General features: G+C 41.3%; 1 protein-coding gene and 1 long non-coding RNA gene across 2 annotated transcripts in view; one reads left to right on the top strand and one right to left on the bottom strand.

The window, feature by feature from the left end:
* LOC126474718 (aromatic-L-amino-acid decarboxylase-like) overlaps positions 1 to 25,404 on the bottom strand; it is a 187,335-nt gene that overhangs the window by 115,331 nt on the left and 46,600 nt on the right. Inside the window, exons 2-4 of the mRNA XM_050102196.1 lie at positions 23,051 to 23,256; positions 7,837 to 7,950; positions 7,699 to 7,750 (exon numbers count right to left, since the gene is read on the bottom strand). Of these exons, the coding sequence (XP_049958153.1) occupies positions 7,699 to 7,750; positions 7,837 to 7,950; positions 23,051 to 23,256 (372 nt within the window). The remainder of the gene's footprint in view (positions 1 to 7,698; positions 7,751 to 7,836; positions 7,951 to 23,050; positions 23,257 to 25,404) is intronic.
* LOC126474872 (uncharacterized) lies at positions 12,382 to 20,568 on the top strand. The gene is made up of 3 exons (XR_007586591.1): positions 12,382 to 12,516; positions 12,990 to 13,196; positions 18,203 to 20,568. It is a non-coding gene; the product is annotated as an uncharacterized LOC126474872 (long non-coding RNA).

Genomic DNA, 25,404 nt, shown 5'->3' with positions numbered 1-25,404 from the left:
TACTAGCTCTCGTATTTTTACCTAAATGATCCTCTGCTGCCTTCAATATTTCATCTCTCAAAGCTAGCCATTCTTCTTCTACTTTATTTCTTTCCCCTGTTCTTGTCAGCCTTCGGTTCCTTCAGTTTATCTAGGTCCCATCTCCATAAATTCCTACATTTTGCGGTTTCTGTAGTATTAATCTGCAGTTCATAACCAATGAATTGTGATGAGAGTCCACATCTGCCTCTGGAACTGTCTTACATTTAAAACCTGGTTCCTAAATCTCTGTCTTACCATTATATAATCTATCTGAAACCTTCCAGTGTGTACACGCCTCTTCCATGTATGCAGCCTTCTTTGATGATTCTTAAACTATGATGCAAAATTCAACCAGGAGGATTCCTCTTTTATTCCTTACCCCCAGGTCATATTCACCTACTACTTTTCCTTCTCTTCCTTTTCCTACAGTCGAATTCCAGTCCCCCAAGACCATTAAATTTTCGTCTCCCTTACCTATCTGAATAATTTCTTTTATCACATTACATATTTCTTCAATCTGTTCATCATTTGCGGAGCTAGTTGGCATATAAAATTGTACTACTGTGGTAGGCGTGAGCTTGGTTTCTAACGTGGCTACAATAATGTGACCACTATGCTGTTTGAAGTAGCTTATCCGCATTTATGTTTTTTTATTCATTATTAAACCTACTCTTGCATTACCCTTATTTGGTAATCATGTATTGACCTGATCAGAAGTCTTCTTCGTGCTGCCACAGAACTTTACTAATTCTACATCTACATCTACATTTATTCTCCGCAAGCCACCCAACGGTGTGTGGCGGAGGGCACTTTACGTGCCACTGTCATTACCTCCCTTTTCTGTTCCAGTCGCGTATGGTTCGCGGGAAGAACGACTGTCTGAAAGCCTCCGTTCGCGCTCGAATCTCTCTAATTTTACATTAATTATCTCGGGAGGTATAAGTAGGGGGAAGCAATATATTCGATACCTCATCCAGAAACGCACCCTCTCGAAACCTGGCGAGCAAGCTACACCGCGATGCACAGCGCCTCTCTTGCAGAGTCTGCCACTTGAGATTGCTTAACATCTTCGTAACGCTATCACGGTTACCAAATAACTCTGTGACGAAACGCGCCGCTCTTCTTTGGATCTTCTCTATCTCCTCCGTCAACCGGATCTGGTACGGATCCCACACTGATGAGCAATACTCAAGTATAGGTCGAACGAGTGTTTTGTAAGCCACCTCCTTTGTTGATGGACTACATTTTCTAAGGACTCTCCCAATGTATCTGAACCTGGCACCCGCCTTACCAACAATTAATTTTATATGATCATTCCACTTCAAATCGTTCAGCACGCATACTCCCAGATATTTTACAGAAGTAACTGCTACCAGTGTTTGTTCCGCTATCATATAATCATACAATAAAGGATCCTTCTTTCTATGTATTCGCAATACATTACATTTGTCTATGTTAAGGGTCAGTTGCCACTCCCTGCACCAAGTTCCTATCCGCTGCAGATCTTCCTGCATTTCGCTACAATTTTCTAATGCTGCAACTTCTCTGTATACTACTGCATCATCCGCGAAAAGCCGCATGGAACTTCCGACACTATCTACTAGATCATTTATATATATTGTGAAAAGCAATGGTCCCATAACACTCCCCTGTGGCACGCCAGAGGTTACTTTAACGTCTGTAGACGTCTCTCCATTGATAACAACATGCTGTGTTCTGTTTGCTAAAAACTCTTCAATCCAGCCACACAGCTGGTCTGATATTCCGTAGGTTCTTACTTTGTTTATCAGGCGACAGTGCGGAACTGTATCGAACGCCTTCCGGAAGTCAAGGAAAATAGCATCTACCATCCCACTATATCTTAACTTAAACCTATCCATTTCCCTTTTCAAATTTTCTAACCTACTTACCCGATTAAGGAATCTGACATTCTACGCTCCGGGGGTGGGGGTTAATTCTACAGTAATCAAAATCTGAAAGGTAACTGTGTGGCAAAATGTTTACGGCACCTCTATTGGGGATACTTTGCAAATAAAGTGAAACAAGTCTATTGAATTTTCTTGTACTTTTCTATAGACCGAAAGAAGCACAGAATATTTGTTATAATTAGCTGTTCCCAAAAATAGCCACAGGTGGTGACATAATTGTGTACTGGTGTGTGAGCATTCCACATGATTTTGCAGTAAAGCAAGTCAGATAACCGGAAATTAATATTTGTTGGATACTGTTACTATGAACCTAATAACAGAAACATACTTTTTTCAGGTACAGTAAGTGATTTAAATTCGTCTGAACATTCTAAATACTTTCATCTTAATCACTGTTCGCAGAACTAGTGAGAATGAGGAATTTTGCATATAAAAATAATGTTAACCACTCGAATGAGACAATTCGGTGAATATTAACTTGGCAACGAGGAACAGCACACAGTCGCAACAGGATGCAGCTTATGCAAATTCCTCATCTCTGGTAGTACAACAGCTCAGTCAAACTAATCGTATTAAAAATGGTTGTTGAGGCTACTGATCCTACTCCAGTAGATTGTTACTCTTATTTGTAGCTTTGGATGAACATAAAAGTCTCCAGTCAGAAGTGTAACCAATACAGAAATTGCTTTTTTGCGTTTTAATTATCTACATACACATTAAAGGCTGCTGTATGAGAGACAGTGATAAAGTTTTAAGAATCTCCTCGAAAAAATCAAGTTATGTAATTGCGATTTGTTTGTTTGATAAAATGGAGATGGATGGAGTCACTTTATTTTGACCCTCGACGAGTGCGTTATGGCATTGTGGAGTGTCGATTTCAATTTCTGCGACGACTGCATAAATACACTTGCAAACAAACGGAAAATGAATAATATAACTGCATTTTTTTCGAGGAGGTAGCTCAAACTTTCCAACAAGTCCTCGTAGATATTATTCATTTCCGATTAACATATAAAGTATCTGTCACGATCCAAAAAATGGTCTTTCTGAAGGTACTATCTCCAGCCTCAAGCTAATTCGTCTTCCGAATGTAATGTAATATATAAAAGCCGAATTTAGTTACAAATAATATCATATAAAGTGAAAGTAAGAATGACACTAAGTAGGAATGTGTGAAATGTACTTCCTAGTAAAGTTTTATACCAATGTTCGTAGAAAGATAAGTACTGAAAAAAACATTAATGTTAGCGAAATTAAGTAACCACGCCTTCTAACACACAAATAGGTCACACCAAATTCCGATTTACCATGATCTGTAGTTATTGAAATTTTACGTAGAATATGCATTGTCCACCAGTTATCCCAAGCAAGACCTTTGATTTTCTTTGGTGAAAAGCAGTTTTGAATTGATACTTGTAGTTATCTGGGAGTTAAGACATGAGAAAAATCAGTTACTTGGGAATTAGTATATGTATATGGATCCTGATAAACTTTTCACTTAAATGCGATGTTGAAACCTGCAGTAGCACTGACGTCAAGTGCAAACGCTAGTGGAGATGGACCACATGGAGCAACAATGCCGTTACAATCCAAGATGGCAGAAAGCCGCACCCTCGTTACAGTGCCTTCATCACATGTGAAGACACACTTCCTCCCCTTCCCCGCCCCTATCCAGCCTACCTCAGTGTAGTATTAACATGAGACATCCAATTATAGCACAATATTTTAATGGGTATTAAAATGAGGCACCCAATCAAAATGTAGACCTATATGTGAATTGCGTAAAAATGGCACCCAGTTCGAAGATATGCGTTATTTGCGAAAAAAATTACGTAAGCTCCACTTGAATTGGTGTCATGTTCTAAGATATTTGCCTCTGAATATTGCTCTTCGTTAAAAAAAGATTTTCCCTCTGAATTGTGTAAATTGTCGACATTACACACACACACACACACACACACACACACACACACGCACACGCACACACGCACATACGCACACAGTGTTTACGCCATGAACTTTTACACGACTGACCATTAAAATTGCTACACCACGAAGATGACGTGCTACTGACGCGAAATTTTACCGACGGGAAGAAGATGCTGTGATATGCAAATGATTAGTTTTTCAGAACATTCACACAAGGTTGGCGCCGGTGGCGACACCTACAAAGTGCTGACATGAGGACAGTTTCCAACCGCTTTCCCATACACAAACAGCAGTTGACCGGCGTTGCCTGGTGATACGTTGTTGTGATGCCTCGTGTAAGGAAGAGAAATGCGTACCATCACGTTTCCGACTTTGATAAAGGTCGGATTGTAGCCTATCGCGATTGAGGTTTATCGTATCACGACGTTGCTGCTGGCGTTGCTCGAGATCCAATGGCTGTTAGCAGAATATGGAATCGGTGGGTTCAGGAGGTTAATACGGAACGCCCGCTAGATCCCAACGGCCTCGTATCACTAGCAATCGAGATGACAGGCATCTTATTCGCATGGCTGTAACAGATCGGGCAGCCACGTCACGATCCTTGAGTCAACAGATGGCGACGTTTGCAAGACAACAACCATCTGCACGAACAGTTCGACGAAGTTTGCAGCAGCATGGACTATCAGCTCGAAGACCATGGCTGCGGTTACCCTTGACGCTGCATCACAGACAGGAGCGCCTGCGATGGTGTACTCAACGACGAATCTGGGTGCACAAATGGCAAAATGTCATTTTTCGGATGAATCCAGGTTCTGTTTACAGCATCATGATGGTCGCATCCGTGTTTGGCGACATCGCGGTGAAGGCACAATGGAAGCGTGTGTTATGGTATGGGGTGCCATTGGTTACACGTCTCGGTCACCTCTTGTTCGCATTTACGGCACTTTGAACAGTGGACGTTACATTTCAGATGTGTTACGGCCCGTGGCTCTACCCTTCATTCGATTCCTGCGAAACCCTACATTTCAGCAGGATAATGCACTACCGCATGTTGCAGGCCTGTACGGGCCTTTCTGGATACAGAAAATGTTCGACTGCTGCCCTGGCCAGCACATTTTCCAGATCTCTCACCAATTGATAACGTCTGGTCAATGGTGGCCGAGCAATTGGCTCGTCACAATACGCCAGTCACTACTCTTGATGAACTGTGGTGTCGTGTTGAAGCTGCATGTGCAGCTGTACTTGTACGCGCCATCCAAGCTCTGTTTGACTCGATGCCCCGGTGTATCAAGGCCGTTATTACGGCCAGAGGTGGTTGTTCTGGGTACTGATTTCTCATGATCTATGCACCCAAATTGCGTGAAAATGTAATCACATGTCAGTTCTAGTATAATATATTTGTCCAATGAATACCCGTCTTTCATCTGCATTTCTTCTTGGTGTAGCAATTTTAATGGCCAGCAGTGTAGGTCATCCCTAGCAGGATTTGCGTGAAGTGAAACACTAACTGCGTAAACAGTGTGAATATTGTTTTGTTGCTATTAAATCAAACAACACACACATGAGCATCTAACCACAAAAATATGTCAGCAATATAAAATATGCAGTGTTTATGTCAAACTTCGTAACACTATTTTTGACACCGACCGACCGACACACTCACACACACACACACACACACAACACATATCCATCAAAATTAACACCTGAAACATAGGTCTGTGCTCTCAAATTAGGTGTCCAGTGCTGTTTTCTTACCTAAACACCAGTGGCCAAAAGACAATATACAAAACAGGCACTTAACTCTGTGTGTAGGTCTACTTGAGGCGATGTAGTAAAAGTAAACCTGACCATGCTGAAAACTGCAGAAAACATATGTTGTCCAAGATACAATGCTAAGGAAGCACGCACACAAACAACGAGCATTCTGACTTAATGACAGCTACTGGAAGAATGTAATTAATTGTCTTTTGAGACCTACGCTTGGTGTAAGGCATAATGGACCCTCAAACTGAATGTTTCCGCACATAAATTGTTTTATGGTATTTGTCAATTGTTGCAAAGGTATCTCTAGGTCTTAAATACATCATTTCAACCTGATGCCACGTTTTTGGTGGTTCATACAACGAACTATCACGTCTGATGTTCACACATCTGTTCCATTAATGCTTCACCATAGCAAGCACCTTTTTAGGGGGAAGAAAATAATGTATCATCCTCTATAGTACGAAAATACAGTTGTTGATAGTGACTGGCAGTTATTGCTTTCATCACAAATGATTTGGGTCTATTGGAGTTATGTACAAAAACCACTTTCGAGAAAGGCTGCAATTGTAATTATGGTGCCAAAGCTGTTTAAAACTGTATTCCAAAGAATCAACTACTAACTAACATCAAAAATCTTATAAAAACGCGTGATGTATATACATACACACACACAGGCGCGCGGGAGAAGGCGCGCGCGCACGCACGCACACACAAAATAGCCAAAAGACAAACAAACTGACCTTACGTCGTGTCATGGAGGAAGGAATAAACCGTTTTGAGGGGATCTTTATTGCGCTGTATCTTTAAACTGCATATTTTCGTAATACGCAAATATAATTCCGTAATATTCCAAATATTACCGAAGACTGTGATGGTGGAATAAGACTAACAAGTCACAATTTGGTGGAACAAGTCTCAGCTGGCAATTGTATAACTTTCCGCCTATGAAAATACTGCACTGCCCTGTTGTTAAATTTCATCAACCATGTGTGCACACAACTTCAAAAAACTATGTACAATATTCCCACATCTATCTCATTGTCATCGTAACAAGTAAATTTCGTCCCTCCGATTCATACACAACTGTTAATCTCCTTCCTCTCTGTCTTTATCTTTCTGTAATACTTACTGTAATAACAGAACAACACTATAATTTATTATAAAAGGAACGAAAGGAATCAGTTTTCCCCAGTAACTGACACCGCCATAGCTTCAGTTGCTTAACCCCACATTAGCCACCATGTATGATACAGAGATCTATCTTTGCATGTTCATTAGTGCTGCTTAATCTGTAAATTCACGACAAAAACATTCTGTAAGTGTGTGTGTGTGTGTGTGTGTGTGTGTGTGTGTGTGTGTCTGTGTGTGTGTGTGTTTTGCTTACATATTTAACTCGCTGATGTGGAAATACCGCAAGTTACATTATTGTTTACGTAATTTTTTGGATAAATATTTGAAAAGGTGCAAAAAACTCTGATATTTCAGTTACCTTAGAGGACGGTCAATACAGCGTCTGTGGGGCTACATTTTTATCTCAGTTTAATGTCCACTAAAATACTATGCTGTGATTAGGTTTTTTTTGTTTTTATGCAATGTTGAAGTTGCTTGAGAAAGAAGAGGCAGAGAGGGAGGGGTAGGGAGGGGAAACTTATAGTTTGTCAAGTGATAATGATGATGTCATTGATAAGAGAGCAGTGCTTAGCATCATCTTGGATTGTGAAATTATTGACCTGCCTATCGGCAACCTGTACTAGCTTTTGCACTAAATGCCAGTGGTATCGCAAGGTTCAATAACGCCATAGATATACTGCAATAGTATTAAAACATGGTGTTGAAATAATAGTCCAAGAGCGATCATAGAACATAAGATGCACAAAATCAAATACTGGTTGCATGGTATTATCTACACTTCTTTAATGGTACATCCAAGAAAATATCCAACGACTTTCGGCTTGGAAATAATAATTATATGAAGTTTTTGTTTGGAGGAACTTAATTTTAAATACGCTGATACTGTATCCAAGCGAGAGTGTAAGATATAAAGAGGACTTACCAAACCAATCAAGGACAACCATTTCCAATTCCGTCTGTGCCGGGTTTGCACTCTGGGAGCAAAAGGGGCCAGTGCTAGTTAATAAATTTAAGAGAGTCATTCACAATAAATATATATCCAGTAACATACTGAACATACCCAAGAGAAGCCATGTCCACCAAGGGCGCTCGCCAGCGCATCACCAAAGATGGAAGGGAATGAACGACCCGATGGGTAATAACCGTAGAAGTGTGGATGAATCCAGTGAGTCATCTGTAACAGACAGGCAAACTAAATGTGCAAAGTCGAATTAATATGCAGCATGTTTCAGGAGGAACAGTTAATATTTCAGGAAGTGGTACTGTAGCATGCATCCAGTTTTTATTGTTTGCAGAGAAACAGACGGTTGCGGAGATAAGCCTTCAGTTAACATATTGGCTCTCCATAGCTATGGATTTATTTATCGATAGTCATATTTGTTTTGAAGTTCAAATTGTGAAGTTCTATTCACTTAACGTTATTAAATCTTTTAACAGTAATTATAATTGAGATTTGCTAGCCAATTCTACCTCGTACTCTAAACATGACAACCCTATGAAATTTAGAATTTCCCAGGCGTAAAGGCTGTACCTTAAAATACGGGTGAACTGACGGACTTCAGTAATTTGCTGCCACGATATTTCGGCGCAGAGTCCTCTGGCCACCTTCAGACGTATATACGCAACTTTATAATGAGCTCTTGTATTTAAAGTCAGCCTGAGTATGCATGGTGTACCTTGTTGTCGCATAAGCATCGCTTGAGCGCATGCCCTTCGGGTGCAAGTTTTGCATCTGTGTTAAAAACACGCCTCATCGATATCAGAGCTATCATCTTCGCGCGGTCAAATCGCATAAAGGCGCCGGCTACGCAGAGTACGTAGGATTCTATGCAGAATCCAATTGGAAACTGCTGTTTCGACTGATAAGAGCCACAGACAGTTGCATTTCTACTGCTTCTTTGATAATGAAGTTCCAGAAGTTAGAAGGATGGGCCACAATATTTGTTGCACTCTATTTCATCGAACGCGCTGTTGAAATACAGAGCTCTGCGATAGAGGATTTTTTGACTTTGAGGAGGCCAGTATACCATAATGGGCTCCTGAAGAGTGCGCGTAGTTTGCCCTATACATTATTTGCCACAATCGCACGGCAACTTTTAAACATTTGCCATGCGTAACTCAGAATCGTCTTTGATCGGTTCCAGGATCACCTACATTCTTGACGAAGGACGAAAGATCACTTTAACCTTATGTTTCCGAAGTAGTCTGCCTATTTTGGCGGAAAAATTTCCAACATGTAACAGGGCGGCTGTCCGCGGTTTATATGCCTGTAGCGCTCTCCGTATCTGGTGAGATGAAGAACACAGTTTGGAGTTGTATCAGTTCTGTTTGCAGGCTATCAGTATCTAAGACTGTAAGCATTTGATGAATCAAAGTCTTCAGAAGTACGCTGAATGTGCCAGGTGATGGCAACTATTTGCCTGTAAATAGAGGTTTGTATGAATAAGATTTGGAATACGTAATTTCCAAATGTACCACCGTTCTTACGTCGCACTAAGATGTCTAAAGACAGCAAATAGCCTTCTGTTCCGCAGCCATGGCAAATTTCATGTTTGCATGTATGGGCTTTAGGTGTTGCATGAACTCTCCGAGATAGTCCAAACCACGATCCAAATCTACGAAGGTATCTTCAACGTATCGCCAAAATACTGTTGGTTGTAAAACTGCTGAGTCTAAAACTGGTTCCTTAAAATATTCCATAAAATGGTTGGCTACAAGGGGAGAAAATGGTTTCCCATTGGCGACCTCATAAGATTCTTCACAAAAGATGTTAAATAAAATGTGCTTTGAGGAGTGCTTCAGACAACGCTGTCATGTCAGCACCAGACCTGTTTACCGACGAGATGTAGCAACTGTATCAGAATCACTTTTGTAAAAAGGGAGACAACACAAAACTGATCAATAAATCGTTGTTTTACATTGTAAGCGAGTCACGTCTGCTCAAAAAATCAATAGAAATTATTATATTATGTGGACACTTGCCTACGGTTGGGGTGAGTAAGAACGCTAAGTAGTTGGCAAAGTCATATGTGGCTGCTCCAATATTGCTAACAAAAGGTCGATAGGCACACCTTCTTTGTGCTTGTTAGCCCAGGTGAAACAGAACTATGTGGCTTCAATCTCTTAATGACTTTCTGTGATAGAGAACTGGCAATCGACAGTTCTAGTTTTTTTCTCATTACACGATTAGTAGGGCATCTACCGACCATGTGGTCACGCAATGAAACATCGATTTTATTGAAATGGTCCTCCCGTGGCGTCAGCATGGTACCACTATCTTTATCCAATTTGAGTACAACTGTATCTACATCTGCTTGACGCAGAACACTGTCCTCTCCATAGGCAAAATGTTGCTCTTTTGTGATGTGGCTCTCATAAACACACGACAAGACTACCAACGAATTTTCTCTAGTATATCTTTTGCAAGAGAACATACTACGTCTTCAGTGGAGCTGACGAAGTCCACTTGGGTAGCAAGGCTATGACAACTTCGGTACACAGTTCAAGTGGTCACCTCTTGGTGGCACTGCAGTCGCCAAAATCCAAGAGAGCAGTGGCAAAAAATTCAAAAATCCAAGATAATGGTAAAAGAAATTCAAAAATATGCAAGATTGCAGTGTCAGGAAACTAAAAAATTCCAAGATCGTAAGACTAGCCCAGTTCTCCAAGTTTAAAATGGCGAGATATTTGAAAAAAATCCGATTTGGTGGAACTATCTCAGTTTTCCTTTGTAGCCTCTCTAGTGCCACAACCCATGCGCCAAATTCAAAAGCATCCGAACGACCTGAATTATTGATCAAAAATATATAAACATATTAAAAATAAAAGCGTATTTCCATTATTAAAATGTTTGTGCTGTTTATCAAAAATACATAAAGGCCTTAACTTACAGTATTCCATTATCAAAATGTCTGTGCTATTTATCAAGGCCTTAACTTACAGCCTTAACTTACATTATTTCCACATCTAAAATGTATACCAAAAATACAACAGCAACACATATACAATATTTATGTCAAGTGTCACAATGTTATTATCATGTCTAAAATACACAAAAATATATTGACAATACTGGTGTAACTTTGAGTACATCCACACCTAAAATATATATATAATTCACATATTTCCGAAATTATTTTGGGAGAAACATTGACTGATTTTCACAGTAGTGCTTCGAAAAACAGTCTAGATCGCACAAAACACATTTATTGGTGACTGGCTTCACTGGAAAGGTGGATCATCTTCAGACCATATTCGAAAGTAGATGTGTGGAGCTAAGATAGACAGATCAGATGCCTCCAGATGCTGCAGTTGACAGCACCTGGAGGCTTCTGCAGTTCAAGCTTCATGGATCCGCCCCCATACATCAACTTTGGAGTATGGTATGGAGATGGTCCACTGGAACTGGTCACCAGTGAATGATATTTGTGCGATCTGGACTGTTTGTCTAAGTACATCAGTATTATTGTTCTATAAAAAACATATTGGCTAAAATAATGTGTCAGCTACTGGAAGACTTAACTTTTTTGTACCGTACACCTGACGCATAAAACATAACTGTGGGCTGACAAATTAATTGCCACAATTATATTTTAATGTCTCAGTTGTTCCATAACTGTATAAAACACATGTTAGCTAAAATAACATGCTGCAGTAGTAGTTGAAACTTCATAAGATATGAAAGTCGCAATGCTTTTTGTACACAGTTTTGGGTTCTTTTCATTGTCACCCAGCTACCGACTTCTGCCTGCTTTTCGAAGGACATCGCATCTTACATCACTCGAGACTTTGAGTCAACACTTGCTGTATTTTAACAAAAAGATGTGTTGGGGACTGAAACCACATTCTTCCAGATCCAGTGTTCTCTCTGTCCCCTATCACTATCCACTCTCCGCCAGAGATATCGAGCAGATATATGGTTCAGTTCACATCATACTTAATTTGTTAAAATAGTGAAAATAGTGACCCAAAGTCCTGTGATGTGACGTCCTTCGAAAAGAGTCCACAGTTTTGTAGTTTGGTAACAGTGAAAAGTAGTTGAAGTGAGTCAGCTGAAAGCATCACAATCCTTATTAGTACTTATTCGAAATGGCATACCGAACAATAATAACACACATGTGTATAGATAAGAAATGAGAGCTGCTATGCTTTCAACTACAAAAAATGGTTCAAATGGCTCTAAGCACTATGGGACTTAACATTTGAGGTCATCAGTCCCCTATACTTAGAACTACTTAAACCTAACTAACCTAAGGGCAACACACACATCCATGCCCGAGGCGGGATTCGAACCTGCGACCGTAGCAGCACCTCGGTTCCGGACTGAGGCGCCTAGAACCGCTCGGTCACAGCGGCCGGCTCTTTCAACTATATTTCTAAGTAATCCAAACATTACACTGACTCGATGCAGGGTATTTGTTGCGTCCTCACCAATGGAGCTGGTACGCTGACACAGTTTCCGACTGGCGGTTTGAAGTTCGCCACCAACCACAAGCGTGGCGCAATCAGCAGCCTCCGCGCCACGGCAAATGAGATAGACTTTTGCGATAAACAGCAGCCACAGATGGTTCGCGTTCGGCGTCGGCGTACGACAGTTCTAGTATGAAGTTCCAGGGTTGCTGTTCGTAGTTACAGTTCGTAGTGGAGACCAGCCTGCGAGATGTAGTCTACACGTGAAGTCACCTATAGCCTTCGCATGCTGACAAGTGTTTCCTACAGTGATTGACGTTGTGGCGCCCAGGTAGGACATAGTCTTGTTGACATTGTATTCAGTAACACTCGCCTTGACAGGCCACTGCTTAGCTGTTTATGTCCTCAGGAACATCCAGCGAGTGGCTGTACGACTTTAGTTAGGTATCGCGGTGCAATGAAGTGTATGTTTGTGTGTCACTAATTTGTTAGCACTGTCACAGATTCCTCCATCAACCACGGAGCACCTAAACCTAATACAGCGCGTGCGGGATGTACTACCCAGATGGCCCATACACATCGTCTGGCGACGAGGATTCCGAACTCACTGCGCTGCAACATTTCTTGTGTCACTTTGCTATTTGGTGCTCTTCGTTCTTGTTGTTTACTTGCTGTGCTGTCATTGTTCATATATCAAACCCACCATTCCAAATCCGTCATTTGTCTACCTGACAATTAGCAGCTCCACAAATGCAAACGTCTGCAGCGCCACCGCCTGATCTAAATCAGTTTCTTCGTTTACAGATGCAGTCAGTGAACCAGATTACGGAACTGATGAAGGGGTTCATCAAACCCAGACGGCAGCAACTGAAATACGAAATCAGACTCCGTCACCCACTGCACCGTCACAAGCAGCACAGTGTTCACAGATGCCTCGAAAATTTCAAGAAGAAAAGGACGACTATTCGGAATATTTGCCACAATTTGAAGCACACCTGGCCGCTCACCAAGGTACGATGAATCAGTTTTTTTTCTGTCCACCGTTGGTATCGCCCTTTGCTGTATTTGTGCGAAGTTATTCCGTACTACAAGGCCAGAACTAGTTAGCTATGAGCAGCTTAGTCAAGCACGAACAAATATTATGACGATAAGATCAATGTGGCGGCTGCCAGATCTGAATTCTTTAAGCTCAAGAAACAACCATGTCAAATTTACAGGCAGTGGAGGACTCACAAGACAGTGGAAATTTAAGCGTGAATTTGGAAAATACTATAGTGACCTGATGATTCTTGACGTTGTTACCCAAAACTTGGCAGATTGTAGAATGCGCGAAAAAAAATTTAAAATGTTGCAAAATGGTTTACAGATTATTGACTTTCAAGATTCGTGTGACATTTCAGTTGATAGTTTTCAGTCAGGGAACATTTTTGCCGTAGCCCCAATGGATAAAACTGCGCGGCAACGTATGCAGCCCATTGTGAAGGCAAATACGCAGCAGGCAAGTCGTGTACGGCACAGCTCTCAACGTAAACAACCTGGTCGGAAATTTACCGGCTTGTAACCTTGCCCACGCTGTTTCAAATCTCACAAACGTGACCGGTGCCCTTCGCGTTAAGAGGCTTCTTTTACATGTGGTAAGAACGCACACATTAAAGCAGTTTGCAGGCGACAATGACTTACGCTCAGAACAAACGCCCACGTAACACCAACTTTCAGGTGCATGTTGTTCATCCTGCGCCGAGCTGTGATGTTAGTGCAGAACGTAACAGTGCAATTGGCTCTGAGCACTATGGGACTCAACATCTGTGGCCATCAGTCCCCTAGAACTTAGAACTACTTAAACCTAACTAACCTAAGAACATCACACACATCCATGCCCAAGGCAGGATTCGAACCTGCGACCGTAGCGGTCACGCGGTTCCAGACTGACGCGCCTAGAACCGCACGGCCACACCGGCCGGCAACAGTGCAATTGTGCAGTACATAGAATCAGTAGTTTATTCAGTGCAGCACCACTCCAACAAACTTTTTTTGGATCTTGCTATTGCTGGACAAAGTGTTCAGTTTCATTTAGACACGGATGCTTCAGTGGCATTGCTAAATTACAATAATTATGATCTGCTTGCCAAACCCATGTTACACAAGTCAACAACTACGCTGAGAGGGTATAATGGACAGGATATTGCAGTAATAGGATCTTGTAGCCTTCCTGCCGCCTATCAAAATTTGCAAAAGGCTGTGCAATTTCAGTTTTTGCGTCAACGGGACAGCGATAATATTTATGGCGTTTATTTGTTTGGATTGTGTATCGGAGACACTGTGCTGGCAGTTACTTCTCCTGACGCCGCGCGGTGTGGCCGCGCGGTTAGAGGCGCCATGTTACTTATTGTGTGGCTGCTCCGCCTTAGGTTCGAGTCCTCCTTCGGGCGTGGGAGTGTGTACTGTTCTTAGCATAAGTTATTTTAAGTTAGTTCAAGTAGTGCGTAAGTCTAGGGACCGATGACCTCAGCAGTTTAGTCCCTTAGCAGTTCACACACATTTGAACTTCTTTTGACTCTAGAGGCAGTATTGGTCAGTTGTGTGACGAATTTAAAGTGTTGTTTGCTGAGGGCTTAGCTGAAGCTACCAATTTCGTTGCTCATGTGACGATGAAAGGCAACGTACAGCCCCACATTTGCAGAGCTCGTGCGCTGCATTACGTGCTCCGTGAACATGTTGCAAAGGAACCTACACAGTGGCAGGAAAAAGGAGTCATTGCACCTATCACAGCCAGTTTGCTGCATCCCAGTTATTTTTCGTCACGAAACCTTCGGCGAAGTTGAGAATCTGCGTAGACTTTAAGGCGACAGTGAATCCTCAGATATTACACTACTGGCCATTAAAATTGCTACACCACGAAGATGACGTGCTACAGACGCGAAATTTAACCGACAGGAAGAAGATGCTATGATATGCAAATGATTAGCTTTTCAGAGCATTCACACAAGGTTGGCGCCGGTGGCGACACCTACAACGTGCTGACATGAGGACAGTTTCCAACCGATTTCTCATACACAAACAGCAGTTGACCGGCGTTGCCTGGTGAAAAGTTGTTGTGATGCCTCGTGTGGGGAGGAGAAATGCGTACCATCACGCTTCCGACATTGATAAAGGTCGGATTGTAGCCTATCGCGATTTCGGTTTATCGCATCACGACATTGCTGCTTGCGTTGGTCGAGATCCAATGACTGTTAGTAGAATATGGAATCGGTGGGTTCAGGAGGGTAATACGGAACGCCGTGCTGGATCCCAACGGCCTCGTATCACTAGCAGTCGAGATGACAGGCATCTTATCCGCATGGCTGTAACAGATCGTGCAGCCACGTCTCGATCCCTGAGTCAACAGATTGGGACGTTTTCAAGACAACAACCATCTGCACGAACAGTTCGACGACGTTTGCAGCAGCATGGACTATCAGCTCGAAGACCATGGCTGCGGTTACCCTCGACGCTCCATTACAGACAGGAGCGCCTGCGATGGTGTACTCAACAACGAACATGGGTACACGAATGGAAAACGTCTTTTTTCGGATGAATCCAGGTTCTGTTTATAGCATAATGATGGTCGCATCCGTGTTTGGCGACATCGCGGTGAACGCACATTGGAAGCTTGTATTCGTCATCGGCATACTGGCGTATCACCCGGCGTGATGGTATGGGGTGCCATTGGTTACACGTCTCGGTCACTTCTTGTACGCATTGACGGCACTTTGAACAGTCGACGTTACATTTCAGATGTGTTACGACCCGTGGCTCTACCCTTCATTCGATCTCTGCGTAGCACACTGGACTCGCATTCGGGAGGACGACGGTTCAATCCCGTCTCCAGCCATCCTGATTTAGGTTTTCCGTGATTTCCCTAAATCGTTTCAGGCAAATGCCGGGATGGTTCCTTTGAAAGGGCACGGCCAATTTCCTTCCCAATCCTTCCCTAACCCGAGCTTGCGCTCCGTCTCTAATGACCTCGTTGTCGACGGGACGTTAAACACTAACCACCACCACCACCACCGATCCCTGCGAAACCCTACATTTCAGCAGGATAATGCACTACCGCGTGTTGCAGGTCCTGTACGGGCCTTTCTGGATACAGAAAATGTTCGACTGCTGCCCTGGCCAGCACATTCTCCAGATCTCTCACCAATTGAAATCGTCTGGACAATGGTGGCTGAGCAACTGTCTCGTCACAATACGCCAGTCATTACTCTCGATGAACTGTGGTATCGTGTTGAAGCTGCATGGGCAGCTGTACCTGTACACGCCATCCAAGTTGTGTTTGACTCAATGCCCAGGCGTGTGAAGGCCGTTATTACCCAAATTGCGTGAAAATGTAATCACATGTCAGTTCTAGTATAATATATTTGACCAATGAATACCTGTTTATCATCTGCATTTCTTCTTGGTGTAGCAATTTTAATGGCCAATAGTGTAGTAGATTCATTCCCACTGCCGCAACCTAATGATCTTATGGACCGCTCGGGAGCGGTTCGCTACTTCCCCAAGATCGATTTGTTCAACGCATACCTTCATATTCCATTAGATGATCAGTCACAGCAAGTGTTTGTGATTAATAAAGATGGAACTCTACGAATTTCTTCGCTTTCGTTTCGGTAGCGCAGCTGCACCAGCGATCTTTCAACGCTATCTGTAACAATTAACCGAAGCTGTGCCTTCATGCACACATTACGTGGCTGACATTGCGGTATCAGGGCGCTTGGCAGAAGAGTACCTCAGTAATTTGCGTACCCTGTTCAAAGTGTTGTCAGAGGCAAGCCTCACATGTAACAAAGACAAGTGTGTGTTCTTCCAGAGTGAAATTGAGTCATGCGATCAATTCCCAAGGTGTTCATTCGATGTAGTCGCACTTGCAGGCTGTTCGTAACCTCAGACCTCCAAGATATATCTCTGAATCGCAATCAGTACTAGGGGAGTTGTTCTATGCCCGCTTCATTCCTCATACACCTCAAATTGAGGCTCCCTTACATCGTCTTTGATGTAAGAATATACCTTCCGTGTGGTCCCACGAATGACACTACATTTCAGAAATTGAAAGACGCTTTGCTGAGCGGTTGTTGTTTGGTCCATCTTCATCCTGGCAAACCAGTTGTCTTGGCCACCCATCCTCGTATGGCATTGGCGCGCTACTTTCGAACAGGTTTGGTTCGGCACGGACGCTCAAATAGAACAGATGACGGCACAGTGCCATGCTTGTGCAGAACACCATGCAGCTGCTCCTCAGCGTTTCTTTAATTGGGCAAAACCAGAAGCATCTTGGCATCGCATTCATTTGGACTTTGCTGGAGCCTACTGAAACATTCGTTGGTTGATTGTCGTTGACACACATACTAAGTTTCCGTTTGACGTGCCCATGAATTCAACATAGATACGTTGCACTCCAGCCTTTGAGGTCCATATATGGCACTGAAGCTCTTCCACAGGTGCTAGTGACTGACAATGGACCTCAACTTGTGTCGGCTGAATTTGAGGGCTTTTATACAACCAACAGCATTCGTAACATCATTAATGCCCTTTTCACCCTCAATCAAATGAAGTAGTGGAGCGCTTGGTGCGCACTTTCAAACATCAGATGGACAAGCTTAGCACCCACCACATGTGGGAACAAGCAGCTTTGCTGCTCTTCCTCTCATCTTACTGCTCCCAGCCCTGCAATGACCCTTCACCAGCGGAGTACTCCACTACAGCACCACAGCAAACTGCTTCAGCCGCTGCACACACTATGGCAGCCGACGTCTATTCCATCCACTCAGGCAATGTATAAAGATAATCAATAATTTTTTTTCATATTGTATAGAGGATGGAAGACCTGGGAGTGCGGCAGTATTGTACAATTATCAGGTAGATCCATGTCTCTTGTACTACGTCCAGAAGGTATCCAGTGGCAGCACGAGAACTAACTTCGCCCTTTTAATTTGTATATTCCTATCACTGAGTCTTTGTTTAGAGATTTTTTGCTTGCCCAGATAACGCAGCCCACACTTCATCTGGTGACCTGGGTTCCTGTGTCGCCACTATCAGGCCGCAGATCCGTGTAACTGGAACCAACGCCTCGGCCAGCACCGAGTGAACAACAAACGTCTTATGGGGATGGTCCACTCCACACCAACGCCTACGAAGGGGCCACCGTCGCACACTACGACGCCACTGCGGGTCAACACCATGCAGATTGTGCTCCATTGCCGGATGCTGGAGTGTGTCCTCTGCCTCATTTGTTTGTTGGCATTCCGGAACGGTTGCAACGCGAATACTGGGGAACGAGGGGACCTTGGCACCATCTAGAGACTCGGCTCTACTGGCTCCCATTCCCTCGTCGTGAATGCATCCACACCTCCCAACCTCTTCTCCCCCTCCCCACTGTCATAGCAGCAACCGACACTACACGACAACACGAGGGGGGAGGTGTTTTGTCCTCACTAATGGACGCAACCGGAGCTGTCGCACTGAGACAGTTTCCAACTGGCGCCACCAACCACAAGCATGCCCCAATCAGCAACCACTGCGCCGCCGGCGGTGAGGTGGTTTTGCGATAAGCAGCAGCCACAGGTAGCAACAGATCGTTCATATTCAGCATTGATGTACGGCAGTTCTAGCACAGAGTTCCAGGGTTGCTATTTGTACATATAGTTTGTAGGCACCAGCCTTCGAGAGTTAGTCTACAAATGTCCACAAGCACATCCAACGAGTTGCTGTACAACTTTAGTTAAATATCGCAGCGCAGTAAATTGTATATTTGTGTGTGTCACTAATTTGTTTGCACTGTCACAGTTTCCTAAGCCCAAAACGATGTATGCAAGCCTTACTACCCAGACGACCCATACACATCAGTATTAGATTTATGTTGTAATGGAAGACATTTGTCATCTTCAATTCATAATGGCAACTTTACGCTATTGCACACTGGAAACTACAAGGCAATTCATCCCTTGCATGACCATTTTACTGCAAAATTATAACAACCTGCCCTGTTTCATAATTGGTTACAGATAAGCATCAAACAATATTCTAAGAAATTGCTCCCCTACCTCACCAGGGTATACAAAAATTGCAACAAACAGCCACATGTACAAAATATTTGTCATCTTCTGCTGAAAATGCTAACTCACACGCCAAACAGTGGAAACTACAGTGCTAAACAGAGAAGACTGTGATACTCGACATAAACAAAAATGACATTCAGAAATGAAATAATATTTTAACACCAGATGCTGACAGTGAATATTCCATAGTTAGGCAGTGAGCATCACCTATTGGATCGCAAGTAGTATATTTGGTTACAGATAAGCACGAAATAAAATTGTGACAAAATGCTTCATACATCACCGTGTTGCTGGAAAATTGTAACAAATTGCCCTACATAACCGTTTTCATTACATCAAGTCTTGCAGCTCGCAAAAGAAAATGTTTTAGACCAACAGTAGATTCTGTTACCAAATAGCATCTTAAAAATGTAGATATTAAATCTGAACTAAATACAAACACAGCAGAAGCAATCAGTAACAGCTATAACCCAGAGCTAGTCAGTGAGATATATAAAAAGAATTCCATACAAAGTAGAAAAGCATTAAAGACACAATCACACTTACAAAGACTGAAACAAAAAAGAAAGATAATCTGTATTACCTCTGTACTTGGTACATGTTTCAGATAAATATGCACTATAAGTTATGCAATATGGAAAGCAAATGTCAAAATAGGCTTCTATACTATTTTTAGTTACAAATTAGAAGCCAACATCATTCATAAAATAGTCAAAACACAACGACATAAGCATTCTGGCGTTTACAAAATCGAATGCTGCAAATGTAGTAAAACCTACATTGAACAGACAGGCAGAACCTTTAAAATAGGGTACACAGAATACACAAATACAAGCGAAAATAACATTTAAGATTTTGGCATGCACCTCAAACAAAATAGACACTCCACTGAAAATATTAGAAGAAATCTCACTGTTTTACTCAATGTCCTCAAAGGCCAATTAATGGAAATTGCAGAAGAAAGACAAATACACATTCACATGACGAACTACCAAAAACAAATGCTAACTGAACAAACAGAACTATGCAGCAAAACGTTCATGGAAAATTTCCATACCACCTTAACCAGCATGTGAAAGGCACTCCTCCAAGCATTAATCACCAAATATGCGACTGAAAACGATTCATAAAAACCTACACTAGCACCTTAATCTGCATATGAATAGCACTCCATTCTAACTTAATCATTCAGCGAGATTAGAAACAGTACACTGAAAATTATACCAGTATAACAATAATGCTGTATGTAGATTCCACTGAAACACAAATGAAACAATAAGCTGATTCTTAAACAGTGCTTTAAAAAATGAAAATTTATTGTACAGCTTTGATGTGATGGAATAGTGTGTCTCACTCTGAATTTAGTCAGTGATATTAATGCAACTGTGACATTAATAGAATATATTAGAGATTATATAACATATTATACTACAATTTTTTGCATCAATATGTTTCAAAATTTACGATAAAATCTACAATAAATAAGCCATGATGACACACAGTGTAATTCAATAAGATCAAATTTCCCACTGCATACAAAATATTATTGTCACATGGATCACATCATGCTGAATAATGAAGGCACCAGTAAGAAAAATATATATTATCTTCATACATTAAGGTAATACAGTAATGTACAACTACTTCTTGTGACATCTTTTAACTAAGATCTGAGATGCATTTAAGTGTGATGTCACATGGCACCAGTCAAAGGCTTTCAGTCACCTATGACAACCAATGTATACTTTATTTCAGTGTACAAACACATCATACAAACTAAATAGACGAACAAAATAAATATTTTCCCTCTATTTTTTAGTGCAGTACAATATGATTTGGATTTTAGCTCTTCAAAGTATCCAACCTTTGCCCTCAGAATAGATGCTCAAACACTTCACATTCTGGTTATCAGATTTTGTAGTGTTTTTGTAGGTATTGCAGTCCAATTTGTCTGTAAATTATTCCAGTGATCTTCAACATTGGATGACCTCAGCTAACATGTTATTTACTTCCCTACAAATTTGAGGAGTCGCATGTGTCCTCTGACTTTTACTCTCTACACATATGAACTGATCTTCTCCATATGATATTACTCAGTGTCTTCCAGATGTCGAAACACTTGCATCGGCACCAGATTGCTTGAACCGCTGATATTATACACAATTTTGGCTTGGCTTCGCCAATTTTAGCTGCTATTGTCCTACTAGAATACCCTTCCTGATGCAGAGCTATAATTACAGCACATCTTTCAATTCCAGTCCTCCACTTCCACTCATTAGGAGGTAATATGATATGAACCTGATCAGGTATACCAATACACTGCTAGATGCACACAATGAACTGTAAATTATTATAAACAGATTGCTAAACAGACAGTTGAAGAATTGAGGCTTTTTAAAATGGAACTGTCTTAGGTAAAGGTATGTCAGTGTTGTTGTAGATAACTTATTAGCAACCCTCTGTGTGGATAACCAGTCAAATACGAAACAGAGGCGCTAAGTCTTTGCATTTTTATAGTTGTTTTATTATCAAGGTGGAGATGTGGGGTTATAGAATATTCAAAATGAAATCTCTGTTTCAACCACAAATTCACATTAGAGAGAGGTGACTAAAAATTTTGACCTGCAGTGTAAATCGATTTGTCCACACCACACATGCCCTAAATACAAATATGTAACTAGTTACCATAAGAACCATTTTATCACTGATACCTTTATTACACATGTTCAAGACATTCACTCGTGACGAATTTTGTTCTCTGTAATTGGTGGCTTGTGAGAATTGGCGAACCCCAAAGCTAGTAGTCAGTAAATGAATAGTGGCTTTGGAGTAAAACATTTAAAAAATATCTTATCTTTAAAATTGCCGCATGTTACAGCCAAACTGTAACATGTTGCCCCATACATTGACATATTACAGGTTAATTGTGACAAATTAATCTATACATCGCTATGTTACTGAAAAATTGTAACAAATTATGACATACATTATCATACGAAAATGCGCTCTTTAAGTGATACCAAGGATTACAGATCTCATCAAAACGTGCCACTTTGAAGTATGGTTTGTTGCACTAAAATGTCAAAATATATGTCACTGGATGAACATGCTATCACAAATACATCAATGATCAAAAGTATTAGAGATAATGTGAAATTAGCCAGTCAATAAAGCTATTTATATTTTCTTGATTCATTATCTTCTTCCATCTAAAATGGTACCTGGTCAGTGTGTTTTTGTACTCTCAGTAACGTAGCCTCATTTAGATCCAAGTTGACTTAGAACAATAGCTATATGTGGGAAAGATTATAATTATGGTGCACAGTGCATCAATGTAGTAAAATGTAAGTAATGTTTTCTCAACATGACAAGATACATTAAGGCTTTGTCAGGTTCATTTTGGTCTGTAGCACCATTTGGGCATAAGATGAAGTGTCAGCTGCCTGCTTAACATGTTATTTTAGCTACATGTTTTTTGTATTCTTAGATAACAACAATACAGATAAGAACACTTAGCTACAAATGTAAATTTGCCGAATTATTAAACACATAGGTGAATACTGAGCAGAAAAAGGTCAGCGTGTTCCTTCATATTTTGTGTTTCCACAAAGATGTGGATACTCTTTTCTGCTTGTTCCTTCGCTATGATGATGCTGATACTGGTGTCTGGTGCATGATAGAGAAGTCGTTAGTGCGTACTATTTCTTTATGTGACGAATGAGGACAAAAATGTTAGGAAGCAATAGAAGTTGACAAACTAGTGTGTTTACTAACCCCCGGCAGTATTTTGGTGTCCATATCGTGCATTATTTCTTCCCATTTCTCGCCGCTGTCTGGCGCCTGCTTGGGTAACGAGTTCATGACGTGGGACGGATTCAGGTCTGGCGTCACCCTCATATCCTTCACGCCCAATGTGTACTTAATGATGTGTTCAATTACGTCTCTCCCTGCTCTTCTGAACTCCTCTCCATGCATTTCCTCTGCAACACATAATTACAACGTTTTACACTTCATCGTACTTGCCTTTTCAATCAAAATCTTTAAATCACAGAGATGTTTTGACTTATTTAGTATTTTAATTCATGGGATAAATATTTATATTTCATCATTAATTTCTCTGTAAAGAAACGTGATCCGACGATCAGTTATATCCAATAACTGCCATAGTTGTTATCATGCCAGCTGTACTTACATACAGTTTTGTAAGAATATACGAGGATGGATCAAAAAATAATGCCCCCGGAGTCATAAAAAATTTAATAATGAAAATATAAGAGCGGAACTAGTAGATGTCGTAGCCTCAAATGTCCACTGCACAACACTACCATTCAACACGTCGTCCTATATTTGCACACGTTTGCGCTATCGTTGAACCCAGGAGTCACAACCAATTTGGAAAATGTCAGGGTTTTGCTTGATTTGAAAGCTATTTTAACCTCATCCGAATCTGCATCTGTAACCACCTGGGTTCTCTTTCATATGTCCAAACAGGCAGCAGTCAGAGGGGACCAAATTAGGCTGTAGGGTGCATCAGACATCCCTGATCATCGCATTTTTGCAATCGATTGGGTGGTGAGAAATGACTTGTGGGGGCTTGGATTGTTGCTTCTTTAAGTTTCTAGAGTGTGGTTACGTAGATTTCACTGTAGACTGCGAACTGTGACGCATCTGTCTTACTTCATCAGCATGTCCTCGACTGACATCTGCGACAAATGTTGTCGGCCGGCCAAACCGCAGTTTATCTTCAATGTCCATTTCTCCGTTACCAAAATTCTTCATCGAACGCCGCAAACTGCTGCTGTCCGTTACAGCGTCCCCATAGAATTTCTTTAGGGATGCAGTTAAAACAGCTTTAAAATCATCAGTCAAGAATCCAAACCCTGAATTTTTCCAAACTTGCTGAGATGCCTCACTTGCTCAGTGATGGCGAAAATATGTACAAAAGCATGCTGGCTATGTTGCACTGTAGTGTTGTATAGAGGAGAGCTCAGGCTATGGTCTGTTCTAATTCTGCTGTTATATGTTCATTATTAAATCTTTTACGACACAGAAGGCATAACTTTTTTAATCCAGCCTCGTATATTCCGCTTTTATTTTTGATGCAAGTAATTAGCACTATTTGAGTTACATTTCCCTGATCTAGTCAAGACTGGCACATAATGTTATGGTCAAGTATTCTTAAAGTATCACAATAACGTTATTAGTTTATCATAGAGGAATTGTTCTTTTCCGTAGCCTTTATACGGTTTCTTCACGCCGTCTGGATTATAATTTTAGTATTTGGCAATGTTTGTGGTAGAGAGCAGCCGTATGCCGTTCCTATCACCACCCCGTCTTCCCTAGCACGCGAGGCTATGTGGGCGGGTATTATTTGTCACAAAGAAACATGGGGCTATTCTTTAAATAATGAAAAGAAAGTTATACCTTTTAATAGTGGTTAGTGTTGTATAGGTCCGAGATATTTAGCCTCAGTGGACATCTTTGAATAACTTTCGCAGAAACATTTCTTTGTAAAATAACAATGCCAAGCTGTTAAAAGTTAGTTTTCACGAGATTGCTGTAGTTATTTTACCAGAAAATGTGTTTTATACTGGATGTGCTGCACAATTTTACGGGGATCTGGACGTCATGAGAGCCGAAAAAATGTAATTTTTTCTTTCATAAAGGTCTGTGATTCTTCCTGATTCTAAAAATATATATTTTATGTATAGCACCTCATCATTTTCGTGATTAAATGCCTTGTGGGGCATGAATACCTAGGTGTTACACTACTGTCAAATACGAAATTTTGCCTACAATGTCTCGTTATTTAATTTGGCGCCGTTACTTCCATTGCAACCTTGACGAACATATCGACTGCATTATGAGCAGGGATTTATTGCAATCGATCTTTCTGTCGATACACGTAGGTTACTTGCTTACTTATGTTTTTCGTGTGCGTTCGTATTGTAAACTTGTTGCTGTGACTGTATATTTCAACCACTTTACTTCGTAAAATGCCGAAAATGAAGAAATTTAATCGCAGTCGTAAATTTCGCGGTAGTCAACACAAGCACGTTGTTGTAAATCGTGAAAATTAAGAAATCGTTTCGCTGTACGAAAGTGAGGTTAGGCCAAAGGTTCGCAAA

This window comes from Schistocerca serialis, chromosome 4, assembly GCF_023864345.2.
Source record: "Schistocerca serialis cubense isolate TAMUIC-IGC-003099 chromosome 4, iqSchSeri2.2, whole genome shotgun sequence".
In the NCBI taxonomy this organism is placed as follows: Eukaryota; Metazoa; Arthropoda; class Insecta; order Orthoptera; family Acrididae; genus Schistocerca; species Schistocerca serialis.
The sequence above is the reverse complement of the archived record's forward strand: the minus strand, read 5'-3'. Positions and strand labels throughout refer to the sequence as shown.